General features: G+C 43.4%; 1 protein-coding gene across 13 annotated transcripts in view; it reads right to left on the bottom strand.

The window, feature by feature from the left end:
* Window positions 1-24,643, bottom strand: part of LOC115150512 (sodium channel protein type 8 subunit alpha-like) — a 123,019-nt gene that overhangs the window by 14,496 nt on the left and 83,880 nt on the right. For 10 of the 13 annotated variants that reach the window (XM_029693896.1, XM_029693887.1, XM_029693889.1 and 7 more), the window contains 9 exons: window positions 23,654-23,789; window positions 21,505-21,743; window positions 9,335-9,508; window positions 8,745-9,101; window positions 8,150-8,311; window positions 7,686-7,979; window positions 4,336-4,453; window positions 3,894-4,048; window positions 2,849-3,022 (listed from right to left, as the gene is read on the bottom strand). In XM_029693896.1, coding sequence (XP_029549756.1) covers window positions 2,849-3,022; window positions 3,894-4,048; window positions 4,336-4,453; window positions 7,686-7,979; window positions 8,150-8,311; window positions 8,745-9,101; window positions 9,335-9,508; window positions 21,505-21,743; window positions 23,654-23,789 — 1,809 coding nt within the window. Of the gene's footprint in view, window positions 1-2,848; window positions 3,023-3,893; window positions 4,049-4,335; window positions 4,454-7,685; window positions 7,980-8,149; window positions 8,312-8,744; window positions 9,102-9,334; window positions 9,509-9,687; window positions 9,734-12,880; window positions 12,915-21,504; window positions 21,744-23,653; window positions 23,790-24,643 lie in introns of those variants that run through there. The other 3 variants (XM_029693886.1, XM_029693892.1, XM_029693893.1) reach the window with 3 other exon arrangements.

Here is a 24,643-nt window from a genome sequence, read left to right on the forward strand (position 1 = left end):
CCTAGATTGTAAACTGTCATGGTCAAAACATATTGATGCAGTAGTAGCTAAGATGGGGAGAAGTCTGTCTATAATAAAGCGATGCTCTGCCTTCTTAACAACACTATCAACAAGGCAGGTAGTACAGGCCCTAGTTTTGTTGCACCTTGACTACTGTTCAGTCGTGTGGTCAGGTGCCACAAAAACGGACTTTACAATTGGCTCAGAACAGGGCAGCATGGCTGGCCCTTGGATGTACACAGAGAGCTAATATTAATAATATGCATGTCAATCTCTCCTGGCTGAAAGTGGAGGAGAGATTGACTTCATCACTACTTTTATTTATGAGAGGTATTGACATGTTGAATGCACCGAGCTGTCTGTCTAAACTACTGGCACACAGCTCGGACACCCATGTATACCCCACAAGACATGCCACAAGCGGTCTCTTCACAGTCCCCAAGTCCAGAACAGACTGTGGGAGGCACACAGTACTACATAGAGCCTTGACTACATGGAACTCTATTCCACATAAAGTAACTGATGCAAGCAGTAAAATTAGATTTTTTAAAAACTGATTAAAAAAACACCTTATGGAACAGCGGGGACAGTGAAGCAATACAAACATTGGCACAGACACATGCATACACACGAGATAACATACACACTATACATACACATGGATTTAGTACTGTAGATATGTGGTAGTGGTGGAGGAGGGGCCTGAGGGCACACAGTGTGTTGTGAAATTTGTGAATGTATTGTAATGTTTTTCACATTTTATTAACTGCCTTAATTTTGCTGGACCCGAGGAAGAGTAGCTGCTGCTTTGGCAGCAGCTAATGGGGATCCATAATAAATACAAATACAAATACTTGAGTCATTTTCTGTTAAGGTATCTTTACTTTTACTCAAATATGACAATTGAGTACTTTTTCCACCAGTGAGTTCCAAACTGCCTCTGGATGCAACTTCAACTCAATAACTGTTCGTCGGGAGCTTCATGAAATGGGTTTCCATGGCTGAGCAGCCGCACACAAGCCTAAAATCACCATGCGCAATGCCAAGCATCGGCTGGAGTGGTGTAAAGCTCACAGCCATTGGATTCTGGAGCAACGGAAATGCGTTCTCTGGAGTGATGAATCACGTTTCCCCATCTGGCAGTCCGACAGACAAATCTTAGTTTGGCGGATGCCAGGATTACGCTACCTGCCCCAATGCATAGTGCCAACTGTAAAGTTTGGTGGAGGAGGAATAATGGTCAGGGGCTGTTTTTCATGCTTCAGGCTAGGCCTCTTAGTTCCAGTGAAGGGAAATCCTAATGCTAGAGCATACAAGGACATTCTAGACAATTCTGTGCTTCCAACTTTATGGCAACAGTTTGGGGTTGGCCCTTTCCTGACTCAGCATGACAATTCCCCTGTGCACAAAGCAAGGTCCATAGAGAAATGGTTTGTCAAGATCGGTGTGGAAGAACTTGACTGGCCTGTACAGAGCCCTGACCTCAACCTCACCGAACACCTTTGGGATGAATTGGAACGCCGACTCCGAGCCAGGTCTAATCATCCAACATCAGTGCCTGACCTCACTAATGCTCTTGTGGCTGAATGGAAGCAAGTCCCCGCAGCAACGTTCCAATATCTTGTGGAAAGCCTTCCCAGAAGATTGGAGGCTGTTACAGCAGCAAAGGGGGGACATTGGAACACCAAAACTGAAGATAGCTTGTGTGGCATTGTGATGTGTGAAATGTAAACCTTAACAAAACATTTTTTGGGGGGGACTGTCCCCGTCACTCATCCTGCCTGTCACCACTCCCCCCACCACTGTATATGTGTAGATGCCCCCATATGAGAGAGTCAGACAAAGGGGTAAGTTGAGCCACCCTTGTTTCTAGGAAACCATACACAAAATGTATAATTTGACCAGATATTTAAGCAGAGGTCATCATTCATGGAGTCTGAAGGAAGAAAAGTGGTAAGCAAGTTAGGTCCAAAAAACTGATTTTCAACAAGTCAAATGAATGTATTGTGTTAGAGGTTTCATGATGCTTGTATCTAAACCAAAGTAAATCATTTTAAGATTGTTCTATAAATCAGTTGGGGTCTCTTTAAGCTAGCATGAAAGTGCATCCTTGTAGCTGTGTGGGCTAATATAGTCAAAATGTTTGCCTTGAGGTAAGTTGAGCCAATGGCCATGGGGTAAGTTGAGCAAATTGAAATGTTTTCTTCCCAGGCGTAAGGCATTATCGCTGGGATATGACGTAACAACAGGGCCTGGCCTATGTTAAAAGTGTTTTAAAAAATGGTTTGTTAGGTGTTAAGCCAGTGTTCAAAGATGCTTAAACGGATTATAAAAACAAAAAAGCGATTATGATTGTGTTGAATTGTGTTTGGGAAATAAAGAGAGACATGGTTTTAAAAAAAGGCGGCTTAACTTACCACACTCTCCTGTGCAGGGTTTTGCTATGCCGGCTAAATGGTCTATGTCAATAGGCAATGATTTGATGTCCTGTTCATAACCTAGAATCTGTGATAAGTGCTCAATGGCCATACTGCAGCATCATCATTTGAGATATTCAAGTCCCTTATTATCAAAATCGTCTCAGATCAGGAACAAATAGTAATCTAGTTACAGCTACAGTATGCTTGAAGGGAAACAGCATCCAACATGGGAGGAGGACACTAAAGCTCATCATCTCTTACAGAGAGAGAGAAGAGCAAGAAACAACAGATAGCCAGAGAAGAAGAACATGAAGAAGACAAAGCAAGAGAGATAAAAATATATTAAAAGAGAGACCAACACAAAAGAAGAGGGGGAAAATCCTAAGAGGGGGCAGGAAGTAACAGAGTCTGTTGGAGAAGTTACTTACATCCACAATGAAGAAGTCCAGCCAACACCAGGCGTTAGTGAAGTACTTGACCCAACCATAGGCCACCCATTTGAGCACCATCTCCAGGATGAAGATATAGGTGAACACGCTGTCGGCGTACTCTAGGATAATCTTGATGGTCTTCCTCTTATTTATGTACACATCCTCAAAGGCCTGGGGGAGGGAACAGAACACCAGCATGTTAACACTGACGTGACTGGACGTCTTGTTTTAGGATTATGCCTCTGAGTTTTTCCTGGCCATATAAACAACTTCTGACCCTTTCTATGGTTAAAGGTGTTTTAGCTGGTTTTGACGTTTTTGCTTTTTCTGTTGATATATGAATTATCCAAAAAATGATATCATGTTAAAGGTGCAATGGGGAACATTAGCAAATATCATCCTTTCTCAGTCCTCCAAAAAGTGTTACATTGGCTTTTTTATATACAGTATTTTTTTCTCTACAGAAATTTTACTTACTGATTGTGTCTTTAATGTCTTGGGATTCAACTGTGCTAAAGTTGATACTGCCCTACGTTCATGGCAAATTTTGTGAATGTGTATTTAGAATTCTCTCTGCTACAACAATGTATTGAATCCTCTCAGAATGTGTGGTGTTTACAGAGTGCCCACAGCAGTGAAAGAGGAGGTAGTCTGTATGTGATGTAACATGCTTTCTCTGTACTGTAGGGTTAATAGTCCCCTCAGACCCACTATCCTGTAGGATATATCCCTCTGTCCATTCCTGAACACGTAAGTGTTCTGAATCACCATTTGGCTACAGTCTCCCAGAAAGCTACAACCTAACCTGGATTCCTTAAGTTAAAAGGCTGGTGTATTACAGCACTGTGTTGCCCATTAACAACAGTCGCAGAAGAAAGGAAAAAGTAATGATCTCGCTAAGACTTACACTTTGCAAGAAGGGGGAATAAAATATTTCTTGATTTAATTACTACATTTCAGTACATTCTGTCAGAACTGATATAGTTTCTGTAAGACAGTACGTAATGGTGTGGTATGAGGTGACCTGTGTGTGCCTTCATACCAACGCCCCGCTACTGAGCAGGATCATGAAGATGATGACAGTCTCAAACCAGTTGTGCTCCACGATCAGGTAGCTCGTCTTCCTCAGGAACCACCAGTGCTTCCCCCAGCCATGGTCGATGGGCAAGTACAAAAACGTATACTTGGCAACACATTCTGGAAAAGAGGGCGCACGCACACACACACACACACACACACACACACACACACACACACACACACACACACACACACAGTTACTGATACAGATGAATACGTTTAGGGCATGTACACTTAATTGACTACACACAAAATGCCCTCATTATGACATACAGACTGGAGATGAGGACAGACACTCACAGACCCACACTTGGCATGGCTTAAATTGATATCAGTCAGCATAAATGAAATGCTAAGTGCTATTGTGGCTAGACTGAAGCATGTGTCTGTGGATTCTTAGTTACCATCTGTCCAGCAGGCGTCTGGGTCCAGGAACTCCTCCACAACCTCCACCACCACCACCTCCTCCACGTCAAGCTTGATGTCTATGGTGCTGCCCTCCGAAGAGCTGGTGTCATCAAGCTGAGACAGACAACAGAAGAGATAAAGGAGAGGAGGAACCTCACATTAAATTCCTAACATCACTGAACATTCGGTGGTGTTATGAGCTAGTATGTACAAAGATACTGCATAGTGGTACCCACTGCCTACAAAAGCATCCACTAGTCACCCGCTCACCCTTTCTGTGGATACAGCACATCATAGGCATCATGATTTAAAGGCAACGTAACCTAACCAGGAAAAACTCTGTGTCGCAGTTGTAGGTTAGATGTTACATGTTGTCTGCATGTTTAACACATTCTCTTGCATTCCAGCCATGGAGTTGTGGGTAACCTTGTCTATTTGTCCCGACATGAGTATTATTAGCAACATTAACTAGCTAGCTAGTCATTAATCTTGGCTGCTGATTGATTACATTAATAGGGCTGGTCACTGATAAATATACATTTGCAGATATGACAGTGACGCATGATTTGTTGCTCTTTATGCAAATAGACTACAGCAGTAGATCCAGTGGTAAAAACTTTTACTCGACGCACAGGACATAAACATATGACACTCAAGAGGGGAATTGATATGATAAACATGTTAATTAAAGGGAGGTGGGGTAAGGATTGCCTTAACATATTATGCCTGGGCTTTTAAATTCATGTATAATTCATTGTAATGATGCTGGACTGTTGTGTCTGTGAGTTACAAAATGACCACAATTACCAAAGCATTATTTGATCTGATTACAGAGAAACGGTTAGGGAGAGAGGATTCAACATATAGGCCTAAAATGTAAATGTATTGAGGCTGATCTCGACCATCTAGGAAGAAACGATTAAACAGACATACAGTATATGCCTGGTCTAGCCAACCTAATAAATCATCTCACAGCTGAACGATATCTTAAGGTGAACCAGGACACACAAGCATTCACGCACATACGCACACCCACAGAGCCAATCCAATTCACGGAAGAATGACGCTGCACTTTAGAATCCTGAATCTTCAGCAGAAGGACTGTGCTCCTCTCTCTCACATACACTCCCCCCCCCCCTTCTCTCTCTAACACAAACAGCCAGACAGATCCCTGATTGGCTGACAGGGGCTCTGTGTCCATCCAAGCGTTGCAGGGCTGGGCTGTCACTGGCTTAGCTGCAAGATAGCCTGCCGTGTGGTTGGTGGAGACAGGGAGCGAAGCAGACTGGGGATCTGGTACAGGTATTGGAGCTGCTGCATGCCTTCCCCCTGCAAACCAGGTCAAGGTGACCCAAGCATCAGAGCTCCCCAACATATCCATATACTGTACAAGTGAGGAGGACCTTTCCCACACGTTCACAGACACAAAGCCGTGTTCGTCTGTCTGACTGTCAGTCTGCAGAGTCAGTGGTACTGCCATGTCTAAACAAATGTTCTGAAACGTCAGGCCATCTGACGGTCTCCTGTGTTCACCCCTTTGTGTTCACTGCTCAATCCAGTGTTGATGAGTGGATAAAAAGACACACATTGCATACACACACACACACACACACACACACACACACATGCACTCTAAGCCATTACATCATCTACTACAGTACATTGACTGCAATCTCAAGAGCCTCGGCATGTATTTGGCTACTCTGCAAAGCATCATGCTACATTTATAACTAGAAAAGGTACATTTCCTAAAGAAAATTTGAGCGATTGCATCAGCTATTTAACAGTAGTGGTCTTACTGAAGCAAGCACATTAATTAAAAGGAATATGCTGGATAGCAATAGTGGTTAGTAGAGGGAGCAAGCACACTAATGAGCTTGAGGCATGAGGTTTTGCTATAAGGAATAAATATTTGCTGGGATTCATTTGTTTTCTGAAGTTTAACTATTTCTAGGAAGATGCGCAGGTGAAAGTAAGCACTTTGTTGACACACCTAGCTAAATCCTATTTAGTCACAAAGTCAGTCTTTCTCATCATTGGCATATTGTAGCTTGTATTAGCTAACATAAACGTAGCTATACATTACCGTCAAAGTCAGTCATAGAAATAGAATTCCTAGAATGGACATCCCTATTCAAGTCAATGGGTCGGTGATGGTAGACCGGCGGCCATTTTGAGTGTACCCATGATCAAAAAATAAAGCTGGAAGTATAGCATTCAATTTGTGCTTTATTCACAGTCAACACAATTGACATTACAAAGCCACATCATCATTTGAATGAACATTCCATGTTAACGTAGCAATTCAGCATACCATGTCAGCCATATTGAGTGTACCCATGTGGGGGAAGTCAAAATGCCATGGCCCAGGGGGCTATGCCACTTCTAGGAATTCTATTTATATGATTACAGTCTCATCATTGACTTATTGTAGCTTGCATTTGCTAACAAAACATATACATTACCTCCTTCTGCTCATCAGGAGAGTTGGTGGCGGATAAAGGCAAACACATTAGCCACGGTTCAACTTGTGAAAGACTATGCGATTACTAAAATAGCTGTATCTGTTGATTGGTATAAGCTATTACTGTTCTGATTTCTGATTTGAGTTACAGATTTGTTTGCATTTGTTTCAGTAGCTAGCTATCTAGGTTTGAAAAATACATTCTGTTAGTTGTGCAGTTAGCTAACTAACTAGTTGGTTTAGCTATGAAACATGTAAAGTTAGGTGAAGTTTAGCTAAATCAAAGAGGGTCTATACAGAAAGAGGCATTTCTAACGACCATTCCAATACAAACCCCTGATCACGCCAGCTAGCAGTGTTATGGCCACCAAGCTAGCTACGAAGCAACACGTTTTCACCTCAAGTTAACGAGCTGCACCAAACTGTACTTGTGCAGTATAGCACTCCTTGAAATAAAGTTGTTTCTAAGAAATATGAATGTGTGTCAGTTTGTCACTTTTGCAGTTATGTAGTGATGACATATTCAGCTACTCGAAGCTAGCTAATTTATTTAGATTCTGTGAAAACCGACAAGCAACTTCTAAGAAGTCAGAAGTATGAGCGATCTTAGAGGAGTGGATGGTAACACATCACTCCGATTCACAGAGAATGATGAAACCACTTTATCTGATAAAGTCACAACTTATCCTAAATCTCCAACAGAACTTCGTCAAAGCTTCCACCCAACCAAGCACCCAAAACACCCCTCGCCCTTTTCTAATGAACCACCTTCCTCAACCACCCACCTCCCCCTTATATAACACTATGCCCCCACCCAAAAGTATACGTTTCTAGATTTAAATAACATAGAAAGAATATATCACCCCATCACTCCATACTTACGTCTTTGCTGTTCTCCGCGTCTGACTCGCTGCTGAAGTCCTCAGTGTTGAGGTTATCGAAGTCTGACTCCCCGACCGCAATGGGAACGCACACGGTTAGGTTGGGATTGTGGATGAAGGACATGTGGTCCTCGTCGATCATGTACTTGCCCACGCTGCTGCCGATGCCGCTGGTAGTGCCGTTGATGTAGTCCAACTCGCGGTTGATGTCTATGCCCTTCTGGTTTGCGATGCAGTTAAGCTTCTCGTCAAACTCATCAAGAGGCTTCTGCTCGTCCTCTGCTTCTTCCTCCTCCTCGCAATCAGAAATATATTTAAAAATCAGTCAAGACAAAACTACTGGCATTCAACTATATTGTGACAGGGGTTTGTCTTGGTGTAAAAACAACCCAGAAACAATTCAACAATGACATCAGAGTGATGTCATACATAACAGAAAATAGAGGACATGACATCACAGCGTACCTTCTTCATAACCTCGGCTACAAAGACCTTGGCCCAGGCAATCCCCGTCTTTATTCGACCGACAGCTATTTGCAGGTTGTTCTGTTCTCCGTCATCGTCCGAGGGTGCCAGGTTGTCTGCACTGAACGAGCTCAGCAACAAGGCAAGGAACAGGTTCAACACCTGGGGAGAGGGCCGTGCATAGACAGAAGGTCTAAGCACATGTGTCACTAACCGCTAACTTTCTGACATCAGGCTTAACCAGACCAAAATGCTAATGCTCAAACCATATTTATTGGATGAGTTACATGTGGATGCAGAAATGCTACTTACTTCCAATTCACTAAGTAAAGAGAGGCCTGATCTCCAAAAAGTAGGGTATGCAAGAAACTGCTACTCAAATATGGATAATTCAAGGAAAAGGCAATGAGGACACAACTGACGCCCAAACCGATATTTCATTTCAGAATTGTATAAAATTAGGTTAGGGTCAGGGTTAAGGGTTTGCTTAAGGTTAGGGTTAAGGTAAGGGTCAATTTTAGTTTTTTGCTAGTCGGTTTAAGTGTCAGCTGTGTCCTTATAGTCTCTCCCATATTTCAAAGGTTGTTTTTCTTACCACCAAGTTGCCTATGACCATGACCATCAAGAAGACGATCATGCACATGTTCTGGCCGGCCACCTCCATGCAATCCCACATGGACTCGATCCACTCCCCACACAGAACTCGAAACACCATGAGAAATGAGTGAAAGAAGTCGTTCATGTGCCAACGAGGAAGCTTACAGCTTATAGCGATCTTACAAACACAGTCCTTGTAGTTCTTTCCAAACAGTTGCATGCCCACCACGGCGAAGATGAAGACGATAAGGGCCAGCACCAAGGTCAAGTTTCCCAGGGCTCCCACAGAAGAATGAATGATTTTGATCAGCATGTTGAGTGTGGGCCACGACTTGGCCAACTTGAACACTCTCAGCTAGACAAGAGACAGAGGGGGAGGGAGGGGAGGAGAAACAGAATTGAATGAGCGGGGGGTTATGTTTCAATACATGTTGATCATATTGTATGAGCATTTGGGCATTAGTCATGTCATGCTAACTCTGCTGCAGAGTGAACCCTTTCCCCCACCTGCTGTGAATTGTCTGGACATCAGGGCCATAGGGTTCTCAATATGGTCCCTCATTCCAATCCACACCTTTTCTTACTCACCAATCGGAATGACCTGAGCACAGACAGACCCTCAATGTCAGCCAATACCAGCTCGACTAAACTGAGGGTCACGATGAAGCTGTCAAAACAATTCCAGCCCTCCTGGAAGTAGTAGTATGGATCCATGGCAGCAAGCTTGGCAAACATCTCACCAGCAAAGATACCAGTGAAAACCTGTGAGTGCAAAGAGAGAAAAAGGTTAACAGTCTGATCCTAGGGTCAAGCTGCTAGTGTAGGACACAGGGTCGGGGTCAACCCCACTTCAATTCAGGAGATTCATTGAAATTCAATTCAAGGATCGAAGGTGCAATTTACACTGTAAAGGGGTTGCCATGAATTTGACAGGAACTTACAGGCAGCTAGTGGCAAGTAAGTACAGTAACCAATGACAGCATTATTCTGTAAAAAAAAAGGTAAAACGTTATTGGAAATATAAACAATTAAATTGATGGGAGATTGTTTTTTTTATTTTACTGTATTTTACTGTAATAGCATGCACTGTAAAAAGCCAACTTAACCAATGGCTTAATCAGCATTATTATGTGAGTAACGTGGACTTTAAAAGGACGAGGATTTGAGCTTATGTGCAAGAATCAAATCAAAGTTTATTGGTTGCATACACAGATTAGCAGGTGTTATATAGCAGGTGCAGAGAAATTGTTATGTTACTAGCTCCTAAAAATGCAGTAAAACGTCAAACAATTCAAATGTAAGAGAAAAAAGGCAAAAAAGACAAGAACTCAAGAACGTCGGGACGATTCTGATTAACAACCCAAATAGCACTGTAGCAGTAATCAATTGCAATCTATACTTACAGTTGAAGTCGGAAGTTTACATACACTTAGGTTGGAGTCATTAAAACTCACTTTTCAACCACTCCACAAATTTCTTGTTAACAAACTATAGTTTTGGCAAGTCGGTTAAGACATCTACTTTGTGCATGACACAAGTCATTTTTCCAACAATTGTTTACAAAGAGATTATTTCACTTGTAATTTACTGTATCACAATTCCAGTGGGTCAGAAGTTTACATACACTAAGTTGACTGTGCCTTTAAACAGCTTGGGAAGTCCAGAAAATTAATTCATGGCTTTAGAAGCTTCTGATAGACGAATTGACATCATTTGAGTCAATTGGAGGTGTAAGGGCCTACCTTAAAACTCAGTGACTCTTTGCTTGGCATCATGGGAAAATCTAAAGAAATAGGCCAAGACCTCAGAAAATGTTTTTGGAGACCTCCACAAGTCTGGTTCATCCTTTGGAGCAATTTCCAAACGCCTTAAGGTACCACGTTTATCTGTACAAACAATAGTACGCAAGTATAAACACCATGGGACCACGCAGTCATCATACCGCTCAGGAAGGAGACGCATTCTGTCTCCTAGAGATGAACGTACTTTGGTGCGAAAAGTGCAAATCAATCCCAGAACAACAGCAAAGGACCTTGTGAAGATGCTGGAGGAAACAGGTACAAAAGTATCTATATCCACAGTAAAACAAGTCCTATATCGACATAACCTGAAAGGCCGCTCAGCAAGGAAGAAGCCACTGCTCCAAAATCGCATAAAAAAGCCAGACTACGGTTTGCAACTGCACATGCGGACAAAGATCAAACCTTTTGGACAAATGTCCTCTGGTCTGATGAAACAAAAATAGAACTGTTTGGCCATAATGACCATCATTATGTTTGGAGGAAATAGGAGGAGGCTTGCAAGCTGAAGAACACCATCCCAACCGTGAAGCACGGGGGTGGCAGCATCATGTTGTGGCGGTGCTTTGCTGCAGGAGGGACTGGTGCACCTCACAAAATAGATGGCATCATGAGGAAGGGAAAATTATGTGGATATATTGAAGCAACAACTCAAGACATCAGTCAGGAAGTTAAAGCTTGGTTGCAAATGGGTCTTCCAAATGGACAATGACCCCAAGCATACTTCCAAAGTTGTGTCAAAATGGCTTAAGGACAACAAAGTCAAGGTATTGGAGTGGCCATCACAAAGCCCTGACCTCAATCCCATAGAAAATTTGTGGGCAGAACTGAAAAAGCATGTGCGTGCAAGGAGGCCTACAAACCTGACTCAGTTACACCAGCTCTGTCAGGAGGAATGGGCCAAAATTCACTCAACCTATTCTGGAAAGCTTGTGGAAGGCTGCCCGAAACGTTTGACCCAAGTTAAACAATTTAAAGGCAATGCTACCAAATACTAATTGAGTGTATGTAAACTTCTGACCCACTGGGAATGTGATGAAAGAAATAAAAGCTAAAATGAATAATTCTCTCTACTATTATTCTGACATTTCACATTCTTAAAATAAAGTGGTGATCCTAACTGACCTAAGACAGGGAATATTTACTCTGATTAAATGTCAGGAATTGTGAAAAACTGAGTTTAATGTATTTGGCTAAGGTGTATGTAAACTTCCGACTTCAACTGTATGTATAGGGCTGCAGGTAGCCTGGCTTTTAAAGTGCATTGGCCTAGTAACTGATGATCCTTGACTGGTTGATTAATCTTATGTTACACAAACATAAATAACATACCTTTTTCTAAAGTAATCCAATTTATTGCACCATTACAGAGATGGCAGTTCCAATTTATATGATTTAGGTAGTCTCAATAATCCAACCTTCCATACACTGGCAGTCATTCTCAATAGTTGCGGGTGATTAAAAGCTTGCTTCTCTTCATTACTGACATGCCTGTGTGCTGAAGATTTTCTGGGGTTGTGTCCTTCTCTACCCTCTTTTCTCACTATCTTTTTCTTTGGACCAGGAGACAGCAACAGTAACAGCGGCGTGACCACGGCTGGCGCTGCCTCCTTGGTCCAGCGGACTAAGCCGGTACCAGAATGACTGAAGGAAAAGGAAGAGTAACAGTGGCTTGACCACGGTCCGACCTGACTCCACAGAACGACCTGGACCAGCTGCCCGTAGAGGAGACAATGGACTGCAGGCCTTAAGTTGAGTAGAGCGCTGCCGCGGCGAGCCGTACTCCCTCTACCCTTGGCCTGCAGCCCTCCTCCCCTGCCTTTTTCTCCATTTGCTCTCCTCAGGCCACCACTGACCAGACCAGGACCAGCTGACCACCAACCACCCAGAGTAGTTCACAAGAAAGAGAGACCAGACCAGACCATAGAACACCACCACATCCAGGGAGCAGAGGAAGGAACCCCTTAAAGATACCAACCTACGCCTGGAGCGAGCAGACCACAGGTGAGTGCCTCCATTGACCTCCAGGTCACAGCCTTTCTGGTGTGTTTGCTCACTCTGAGGTTGTCCTTCCTCCCCATGCAGGAACGTAGTAGACCCAGGACCAGACTAGACAACACTAAGACCAGAACCAGCACCCTTCCAACCCTCCTCTTCCAAATACCCCACCCCCAACTGAAGATGAACAGAATGAACCCAGGAGCGATGCATTGCAACATTGCGGTAAGGCTGACGCTAAAACCCAGGAAGGAGGCTGCCGAAGATGGAGCCGCCAATCACCAGGGAGCAGCAGGAACAGCAAGAACAGCAACAATAACCGCCAGACTAGACCCACCTGGAATTCAGCAGGGCAGCAAGGTGTGGGCTTTGTGAAATCCGACCTAAACTGCCTGGAAAAGCCCCCAGGGCCACAAGAAGCCATTGAAGTTAGTTAAAAAAAAATGTTGGTCAGTACATAGAGCTAACAAAGATAAATTCACAGTAATTCCACTTTCAGACACAGAATCAAAAGTTAGTCATAGTCCAATTCCATAACAAAAGCATCCAAGAGTATGACATAGAAGTTTGGTTACACCACTTCGCCACCCTCAAGTCAGCGGCTAGGGGGGTCATAGACAAAGACGACGTCTGGACTGGGGCCATTGGTTCAGTTGAGACCGGAGTGGGCGGAGTCCAAAACCTCCCCTGTACCATCAAATTGGGGAACAACAGGGGCTCCGTCCACTACTACAGCATGCCCCAACTGTGCAGCCAGCACAACCATAATCTGAGGAAACTGTAAAGGGGATCATCCCATCTCAGACTGTACTTCCACACGACCCTGTAACCTCTGCGGGAAAGAGGGACACTCCTTTAGAACCTTCCCCAATTCATACGCCAGCAGGTAAAAGGCCAACACCACCAACAACCCCCCATCACCAAGTAATAACGATGAAGACCCATATTCAGACAACCCCACAGACGTCCAACCCCACAGCCCCCACCCCTTCAATCCCCCCTCATCCCACCAGTGGCGGTTCTAGACCATTTCAACTGGGGGAGCCAAGCCTGGGCCAGTTGTACTGTTAGAGGGGCCAGTTACATTAGACGTCATTGTTGTCATATCGTTTTGCATGTGTTACGATACTGTTGTGTTCCGCCTAAAGCCGTCCCTCTAGAAAATGTGTGGGTTAAATTAGTGTTCCGTGTTGCCACTGTCTAATAACGGATGTAAAAAAAGAACAATAGCAAAAATTTGTTATGTAAAAATCTCTGGATCTTGGGTTTCCATGTGTGTCTGCTTGCTCCTCAGGTTGTCCTTCCTCCCTGCTGCAGATCCAACCAGTCCAGTTCCAGACCCTGCAACAGCACTATCCAAATACCCATACTACATACTATTAGTTAATTTTAGTATATTGTAAACAAACGGTTTCCTTTCAGTTGAGCGTACTAGCTCTCCGCCCGTCTACCGGAAGTTGATGCTGTTGCTATGCAACCTATAGTTAGACAAATTACTAGTTAGACATTTTACAACTTCGGGTGTGTTCTTAAATTCAATCTGGAGTACCAGAGTATGCTTGTAAATTCAGAGCATTCTCAGATTGTCTGTTAGTAAATTCAGAGCGTTCCGCTCTCGGAGCTCACACTGGACGCTCGGGTCGAGGAGTAGGGTTGATTTGAGCGTTCTGCCTTACAACGGCAGTCATGCTAACATTGGCTAGTTTGCTAGCTACTTCCAGACACAAATGAGAGAGACCACTCTGACCATTTTACTCGCCCTAGCATAGCTGGTTAGGCAGTTTTCATGTTATCCAGACCGTTGGTGACTATAACTGTGCTGCTGGCAACAATTTAATTACTCTTTTTTGCCAACGTTTACTGACATTGGCCATATTCAACCGGTGTTGAGCGCTTGTAAATTCATTATTCTGCACTCTGGTACACTCAGACGAGAGTGCTCTGAAATCGGAGTAGATAGCCAGAGCGAATTTACGAAAGGACCGGGTCGAGGAGTGTCCATTGAGAACGCACAACGACTATACTATAAGCTAAGAATGACGGGAATAATCAAGTCAATAAACGTTGAGTAGTTAGTTAGATAACCTATAGATAATATACTAGCAAGTTTGATGTATAAGTAGCCAACTAACGTTAGGTAGCTAGCTAACATACCGGTACATACTGCTGTAATGATATACTATGTGGTTCATAAGGACAGCATAGCTATCAAATTGTCAGCCAACATAACGTGTAAGGTAACTTATTTGAAAAGTCATTACTTTTTTACATTGCTCAACATTTGTCATAATTAGTTAAAGCAATGAAATTGTATCCACTTTCATTGTACTTTGGCTGCATATTTGCCACCATTTTCTTCAAATCTGAAAACGATGAGAAGCCACACCCATTTCCTGAAGAATTGCATTATGGGCCCTAAAGTACAGAAATAGTGTCCTTTGTGTGTATACTTCATATTTTGGCGAATTTAGTACGATACCCGGAAACTTTTGGCATACTAACTATATCCATACTATGACCAATAAGCATACGATATACTCAAATCACGTCACAAATAGTACGGTTAGTGTGGGTAGTATGAGTATTCGAACACAGCTCGAGTCTTGTTTTGAAGGTGTTTTTTTTATCTTTCTTTGTTGTTTTGTTGCCATTTCCCTTTTGATGTCCAGTGGATTTGATTTGCCTGCTATGATTTGATGACTTGATGTAATTGCTTATTATTTATTGAAATGTTGACTTTCTGAAATGATTGATAATCTTTTAACCTGATTGAAATTTGAATTATGTATGACTTATACATAGCCAAATAAAATGAACTAAAAGTTCAAATTGTTGGATGTCCTCACTGGCTGGAACCCAATAGGAATTACACATCACTTTGCAGGCGAGCATAACGTGACTTGCAGGCTTGATGTGGCTTCTAAATCAGGAGTTTCAGACCTGTGTTAGGGTGTAACTAGGGCCTCAAAGAAAGACCTTATAATGTGTGTTCATTTTTGTTTTTAGAAAGAGTTACATTTTGAACTTAACATATTCACTTAGACACTCACTCTGTGAAAGCTACAGGACTGAAAGCCATTGAATACAACAACCATGTGTCCTCTGCTAACAAATATTCGATATCTCAAATTAATTTGATTAATTGAAACGTGTTTTTGCGCGATATTCCAAATGTCTGTATCACAAGAATTTAGTTTCTTTATATTTTTTGTTTTTATCTGTCTGCTTATTAACATCTTGTCTTTTCGGTTTTGTCTTCTTTGCTCTTTCTTTGCTGTGTGCACTGTGCACCTTCCCACTTGCATTCGGACACCAAGCCCCTCCCTCTGTCACTCACAGCAACAAAGATGAAAGATCACTTCTTCCTCTCTGACAAGAAGCAGTTTCAACTTGCTATTTGCATTTGAGGTTTGGTCCAACAGAATCAATAATATGGACACAAACACATTGAGACATTATTTTACTGTAATAAAGGAGAAGTTAACCTTTCTAAAGACACCTTTTTTATGTTTCAACTCCTCAAATTGTGCGAAGAGCAGACCCTACTAAAACGGGAGTATCAATGAACATTGATTCTGGAAAATGAATGCTCAGTTTCTGTTGCGCGCAGCATTGTGGTACCACAGACCACTATCAGCATTGTGGTACCACGGACCACTATCAGCATTGTGGTACCACAGACCACTATCAGCATTGTGGTACCACGGACCAATATCAGCATTGTGGTACCACAGACCACTATCAGCATTGTGGTACCACAGACCACTATCAGCATTGTGGTACCACGGACCACTATCAGCATTGTGGTACCACAGACCACTATCAGCATTGTGGTACCACGGACCACTATCAGCATTGTGGTACCACGGACCACTATCAGCATTGTGGTACCACGGACCAATATCAGCATTGTGGTACCACAGACCACTATCAGCATTGTGGTACCACGGACCAATATCAGCATTGTGGTACCACGGACCACTATCAGCATTGTGGTACCACGAACCACTATCAGCATTGTGGTACCACAGACCACTATCAGCATTGTGGTACCACAGACCACTATCAGCATTGTGGTACCACGGACCAATATCAGCATTGTGGTACCACGGACCACTATCAGCATTGTGGTACCACGGACCACTATCAGCATTGTGGTACCACGAACCACTATCAGCATTGTGGTACCACGGACCAATATCAGCATTGTGGTACCACGGACCACTATCAGCATTGTGGTACCACGAACCACTATCAGCATTGTGGTACCACGAACCACTATCAGCATTGTGGTACCACGGACCAATATCAGCATTGTGGTACCACGGACCACTATCAGCATTGTGGTACCACGGACCACTATCAGCATTGTGGTACCACGAACCACTATCAGCATTTTAGAGACAAACTCTTGGTCTAGCTGTCTAGTCTGTGTTTTATAAAAGTGCAATGAGAATAAAATCAGCAACTTGTTCTCATTCTGAGAAATAATTAATTTCAACATCTGAACAAAGTGGACAGGCTAGCATGCTGTTCAAACAGTTGGAGACGGACAGAAGGGTGTGTTCATACCAATTCAACTGTTCGACCTTAACTAGCAAATAGATCCAAGTTAGCTAGACTTTAAATATACTGCTCAAAAAAATAAAGGGAACACTTAAACAACAATGTAACTCCAAGTCAATCACACTTCTGTGAAATCAAACTGTCCACAGGAAGCAACACTGATTGACAATAAATTTAAAATTTACAATAAATTTCACATGCTGTTGTGCAAATGGAATAGACAACAGGTGGAAATTATAGGCAATAAGCAAGACACCCCTAATAAAGGAGTGGTTCTGCAGGTGGAGACCACAGACTTCTCAGTTCCTATGGAACTTCTCAGTTCCTATGCTTCCTGGCTGATGTTTTGGTCACTTTTGAATGCTGGCGGTGCTTTCACTCTAGTGGTAGCATGAGACGGAGTCTACAACCCACACAAGTGGCTCAGGTAGTGCAGCTCATCCATGGATGGCACATCAATGCGAGCTGTGGCAAGAAGGTTTGCTGTGTCTGTCAGCGTAGTGTCCAGAGCATGGAGGTGCTACCAGGAGACAGGCCAGTACATCTGGAGACGTGGAGGAGGCCGTAGGAGGGCAACAACCCAGCAGCAGGACCGCTACCTCCGCCTTTGTGCAAGGAGGAGCAGGAGGAGCACTGCCAGAGCCCTGCAAAATGACCTCCAGCAGGCCACAAATGTGCATGTGTCTGCTCAAACGGTCAGAAACAGACTCCATGAGGGTGGTATGAGGGCCAAACGTCCACAGGTGGGTTTGTGCTTACAGCCCAACACCGTGCAGGACGTTTGCCATTTGCCAGAGAACACCAAGATTGGCAAATTCGCCACTGGCGCCCTGCGCTCTTCACAGATGAAAGCAGGTTCACACTGAGCACGTGACAGACGTGACAGAGTCTGGAGACGCCGTGGAGAACGTTCTGCTGCCTGCAACATCCTCCAGCATGACCAGTTTGGCGGTGGGTCAGTCATGGTGTGGGGTGGCATTTCTTTGGGGGACCGCACAGCCCTCCATGTGCTCGCCAGAGGTAGCCTGACTGCCATTAGGTACCAAGATGAGATCCTCAGACCCCTTGTGAGACCATATGCTGGTGCGGTTGGCCCTGGGTTCCTCCTAATGCAAGTCAATGCTAGACCTCATGTGGCTGGAGTGTGTCAGCAGTTCCTGCAAGAGGAAGGCATTGATGCTATGGACTGGCCCGCCCGTTCCCCAGACCTGAATCCAATTGAGCACATCTGGGACATCATGTCTCGCTCCATCCACCAACGCCACGTTGCACCACAGACTGTCCAGGAGTTGGCACATGCTTTAGTCCAGGTCTGGGAGGAGATCCCTCAGGAGACCATCCGCCACCTCATCAGGAGCATGCCCAGGCGTTGTAGGGCGGTCATACAGGCACGTGGAGGCCACACACACTACTGAGCCTCATTTTGACTCGTTTTAAGGACATTACATCAAAGTTGGATCAGCCTGTAGTGTGGTTTTCCACTTTAATTTTGAGTGTGACTCCAAATCCAGACCTCCATGGGTTGATAAATTGGATTTCCATTGATTATTTTTGTGTGATTTTGTTGTCAGCACATTCAACTATGTAAAGAAAAAAGTATTTAATAAGATTATTTCTTTCATTCAGATCTAGGATGTGTTGTTTAAGTGTTCCCTTTATTTTTTGAGCAGTGTATAAAGATTATTTGGCTACTCACTAGCAATGTGGGTTTGTGCTTGAACGATTATTGCGAGACCTGTGTTAATTTTCTATAATGCCTGCTACACTCGGGGCTCCCGAGTGGTGCAGCGGTCTAAGGCACTGCATCTCAGTGCTAGAGGCGTCACTACAGACCCTGGTTTGATCCCGGGCTGTGTCACAACCAGCAGTGATCAGTGCGGCGCACAATTGGCCCAGCATCATCTGGGTTAGGGGAGGGTTTGGCCGGGGTAGGACGTCGTCGTTGTAAATAAGAATTTGTTCTTAACTGACTTGCCTAGTTAATAAATAAAGGTTAAATAAAAAAATATTAGTGAATGTGCATTATGCATGGCTGTGGTTAAATTTGTAATCAAAAGGGCATTTTCATAGACAGACTTGAAAGGCAGATCAGTGATTATTGCAAAAAAGCATGTTAAACTATTTTGATAAAATAACTAAATTATTAGTGGGTCTTATGGTTGTAGAAGGCTTATATTTAGCCTAGGTAGAATTTCTCAAGCCCTGAATTCATTACATTATTGCTGACTGTTTGAAATGCAGTGTATTTTCTCGTTAATTATACACAAAGCTCATTTAGAGAAAATATTGGAAAAAAGTTTGAAAAGAATCGAGATAGGATTTTTAGGCCATATCGCCCAGCCCTCGTTCAGCTATATGCCCAATACTATTGCAGCTGGTTGCCTTACAATTGTACATTGTATCAATTTCAATGCTATTCTGTTGCGCAAACTCACAATTCTATTGCACTGGTTGCCTTACAACTACGTTGAATCAACATTTTTTTTTTTTACAGTGTGGGATTGGTGTAAGCAGGTTTGCTGCTAGGTAATTTGTTGTCTTTTATAGCACCATACAGGTTCCATTTAGAACCTTATGAGCATGGTTCTTTATAGAAACTTCAAAAAGCGGTTCTATATAGTACCAAAACGGGATCAGCTATGGTTACAAGCCCAAATTTTTTTATTTGGTACTACAGATGTCAGATCTACAGAAGTAAAATAATACTGCAACAGGAGGATTTGATTATTTAAAAAAAATAAAGTGATAATTTCTTACAGAAAATTAAGTTTGGTAGGCTACAGTAGGCTATAGTTTAGGTGTGAGATCTAGTGAAAGAAAAAGAACTGCGTGTTTTCAGTGAATTTATGCAGCTCAGGAAAATTATCTGCGACAACAGAGTGATCAAATTAAGATACTATATCTGTATATATATATAAAAAATTATAAGTGTGTAGTATATTATAACATATCATTCTGATAGAAACCCCAAAATGTCTGCTCAAGATTTGTACCTGGGAGTTCTGATCTGTGCATGCTATGCTGTGCTGCAGAACATGGAGGTTAAAATCATGGAGAACTTGTGATTTGTAGAAATTCCACTTAAATGCAGAAATTTAAGAGCGAAATGCAAAACAGATCCTGCTTGCGTGGCATTTTTTTTCATGTAGTGCTGATTAAAAATGTATTGGACTCTTAGTGCTGGTGGAGGTTGTCCTTGCAGGACAAGTTCATAGAGCAATGCCCCACCCACCCACCCACTACCGGTCAGGCAGGGAGGGTTGTATCATGCCATGTTGGTGGACCAATCATCACTGCAGAGAGCACTCAATGATTCATCCTGCACCACCCCTGACACCATGCCAACATCTGTGACCTCAAAGAAATAAATAAAAACATTTCCCATATCGCTGCTGACACCAGCCACAGAGATGGATAGACGATCGTAGTGGCCACAAGCCTGTATTAGCAAGGACAGCGCCATTGAGGACTTTCACTATTTTCAAGTAGTCAACTGGGTGGGACTTCCAACTTCATTGGCTGATCCCTACTGATGACCCGGTTGGAGTCATTTGACTTCTTCAAAATGGAGATAGCCTCAATGGCGCGGCCCATGCGCTCACAGAAGCTATAATTGGACGTATATAAGGTTGCAACCTCTATGACACCAGCCAATCTCACCCCTGACACCACGTCAATTCCTCTGAACTCACATGGACATGCTAGGGACTCTGGTACTGTACTGAGATATCTAAGAGCAAGTGGACACCACAGATACCCTCTCTAACCTCTCCTCACATTCACACACCAGCCTTCAGACCTTACCAAGCAGTATGCTCCACTTAAAGTACAGATCGATCAGGTTACATTCAACTTTAATGTATCCCCCAACCAATGCTGCCATCCCCTGGACACACCCCTGTTCTGCCATGTTAGAACTGCTAAATCAGCAGGAAGAGATGGAGGAGAAAGGCGACTGAGGCAAACAAACAGAAGAAAATGGGGCAAGAGAGAGAGAGACAAAGTTAGGGGAGAGAAACGGAGATAGAGAGAGAGCCTGGGTGGTGAAAGAAGTGGAGCAAGCTGGTTGCTTTAAAATGGAGCTGAATGTTTTATGAATTCCCATCGAAGGGCAGAGTGTAGTGCGTGTATGAAAAGACCTAAGTTAAACCAGCAAAGAAGTGCTCTGAGAGACCTGTGCTACACTTCCATCATCACAGGACGGGCAGGGGAGTGTGAGACAGAGAGAGAGAGAGATACAAAGACACATGGGGGGAAAGATACAGTGACAGAAACATGTGGAGCAGAGGCAGAGAAATAATTGGATAATGGGATGTGAGAAACATTCCAATCACACGTTGACACAATCTTGTGTTACCGTACACACTAAACACTGTCCACTTGACTGTTCCTCACCAGATTTCCCACTGACAGCGTCTCCTCAAAGCGAGGAGTCATGGGGTAGTGTTCCATGGCCATGAAGAGGGTGTTGAGGACAATACAGATGGTGACAGCCAGATCCACAAAGGGGTCCATAACGATCAGGTTGAGCACATGCTTGATCTTCAACCAGATAGGAAAGCAGTCCCACACACAGAACATGTTGGCAAACTTATACCACCATGACGGGCACGCCCTCTGAGAATCCTCTAGCTCTGTAGGGGGAAAATGGAGGTAGTGAAAAAACAGAGGTGGGCAGGGGAGAAAGGGGTAAACCGAGAGAAAGAGGGAGACAGAGGGAAAGACGGAGAATGTGGTAAAGAGCGAATGAGAGGAAAAGTGAGAGGGGGGAGTGGGAGAGAGAGGAAAAGAGGGAGAGAGGAGAGAGAAAAGAGAAGGAGAGAGCATGAAAGAGAGAGAGATGGGGGGGGAGTCACAAAAAAACAAAAACATTACCATAACGCTCTAGGTTGTCTTGTGGTCAGGTCAGTATTGTATAACTGGGAAGGGGTTGAAAGGTGACATTTTGGACGTGAGGACAAAGGCAGCCATACCCTCCACAAGTGGTGAAACATTTGCAGGTCAAAAATGTTCCTTGAGGAACCCCTCTGAAAGTGTCTTTTGAGAAACCCCTTTGTAAAGGTTTAAACCGGAACCTTTTTGTGATGAAGAGGGTTCCATTTTCTACCTTTTTAATAATATAGTGTAGAGGTGGCAGCTTATCAGATGAATGGAGAATGGCTTATTGGAGGTGTGGCTTTCAGATAGTTATTTTTTGGCCAATTCCTGTTCATCATTTTAAATTTGCACACTACAAATTTAAATGTTCTGTGAATATGTACACCATATTCACGGGGGGGGGGGGGGAATACAGAAGATAGCCTTATTTGGTAAAATACCAAGTCCATATTATGGCAAGAACAGCTCAAATAAGCAAAGAGAAATGACAGTCCATCATGACTTTAAGACATGAAGGTCAGTCAGTCCGGAACATTTCAAGAAGAAGTTTCTTCAAGTGCAGTCGCAAAAACCATCAAGCGCTATGATGAAAATGGCTCTCATGAGGACTGCCACAGGAATGGAAGACCCAGAGTTACCTCTGCTGCAGAGGATAAGTTCATTAGAGTTACCAGCCTCAGAAATTGCAGCCCAAATAAATGTAACAGACACATCTCAACATCAACTGTTTAGAGGAGACTGTGTGAATCAGGCCTTCATGGTCAAATTGCTGCAAAGAAACCACTACTGAAGGACACCAATAATAAGAAGAGATTTGCTTGGGCCAAGAAACATGAGCAATGGACATTAGACCGGTGGAAATTTGTCCTTTCGTCTGGAGATCAAACTGGAGATTTTTGGTTCCAACCGCCGTGTCTTTGTGAGATGAGGTGTGGGTGAACGGATGATCTCCGCATGTGTATATCCCACCGTAAAGCATGGCGGAGGAGGTGTTATGGTGTGGGGGTGATTTATTTAGTGATCAAAACTGTCATCAAGTCAAAGGGTGGCTATTTTAAGAATCTGAAATATAAAATATATTTTGATTTGTTTAACACTTTTTTTTTGGTTACTACGTGATTTCATAGTTTTGATGTCTTCACTATTATTCTACAATGTAGAAAATTGTAAAAATAAAGAAAAACCCTTGAACGAGTAGGTGTTCTAAAACTTTTGACCGGTAGTGTAAGTATTTTACATATTCTTATATAATATTAACATTGTTGATTACATGAAGTTTCAGCTTGGGGTGGGGTTTTTGGACCTACTGGTGACGTCACCACACGGTATAAATTTGCTCTCCTCTCTGCCAATAACAGCTAGTTTTCAGATTACACATCCCTCCCATTAGGCACCTCTCGCAGACCACTCCCAGACAGACCTAGCAAAAATGTTTATTTAAAAAAATCACAGTAAGGTAGTTATTTGTTACCCAGAAATGAATTGATATATCAATTTAAAAAAAAGCTACATCGGACCTTTAACATATGATGAAAATACAGATGAACAGAAATTACATTTATTCTAACAGGTGGCCTAAAAAGATCTATCTGAAAGCCACGCCCCTACTAAGCCACACCTCCAGTCCAGGGTACCCAGTGTGTGAGAGAGTGTGTGAGTTCCGTACCCTCCAGTAGAGTGTGTGAGTGTGTATGTGTGGCCACGCTCATCACACTGTTGGCGCGGTCCTTGTTGCGGCCAAGCTGGTCCACAGACACCATCAGGGAGCCTGAGTGTTTCTTCTTCCCCTCCATCTCTGTGGTCTGCGCTCAGGGAGACGACACACACACAAACACCCGTCAGAGGCCTTACATAGACACACATATCTTGAAACCAGTCCAATCACTATGCCTTTGTGCCTGACACACACACACACACACACACACACACACACACACACACACACACACACACACACACACACACACACACAGAGACCAATACCTAATCCTATCCCACACACCAGACACGAAAACCCAATCCCATACAACAGACACTACAAAGTGCCGCTAACCCCCACCCCTTACAATATTATCCCATTCTATGTAAACCGTCTTATCCCACCCAAAACATATAGCAGTCGTATCCCCTTCCCAAACCTGCATGCAAGAGCATGCATGTATCCAATAAGAAAAGAGAAGTCAAGACAGCCACTGTACCATGCTACGTTTGGAGAGTAGGTAAAAAGGTAAAGCTTGGTTTGGATTGGACAGAAGTAATGGGAAGTCAAACTACCATGCTTGCTAGGATGAGGAAGAATGCTGTTGTTAGAAAAAGGTTACGTTTTTTGTAGCTTGGGAGAGACAAAAGAGAGGTGGGGAAATGGTGGCAAAAGACAGACAGAATAAACTGGTTTTGAGGAGAGATTAAGAGATTAAGAGGGGAGAGAGTTTCTAGTAATGTTTGTTGTGGATGGGGCATGGCAACAGAGATACCTGTTTGTTAGATAGGTGCTAACAGACACTGCGTACTTCTATGCAGGAGGCTTTGAAACGGGCTACTAGGCTAATAGAAAGGTTACTACAGTGTAATGGAAGCCAGGAATCTGTTGTTTTTCATTGGTGGAAGAGCGCGCCACTCAGAGCAGCTGAAGCGAAGGGGGCGCGGGGGGGGGAGA

The sequence above is a fragment of the Salmo trutta genome, chromosome 16 (assembly GCF_901001165.1).
Source record: "Salmo trutta chromosome 16, fSalTru1.1, whole genome shotgun sequence".
Lineage (NCBI taxonomy): Eukaryota > Metazoa > Chordata > Actinopteri > Salmoniformes > Salmonidae > Salmo > Salmo trutta.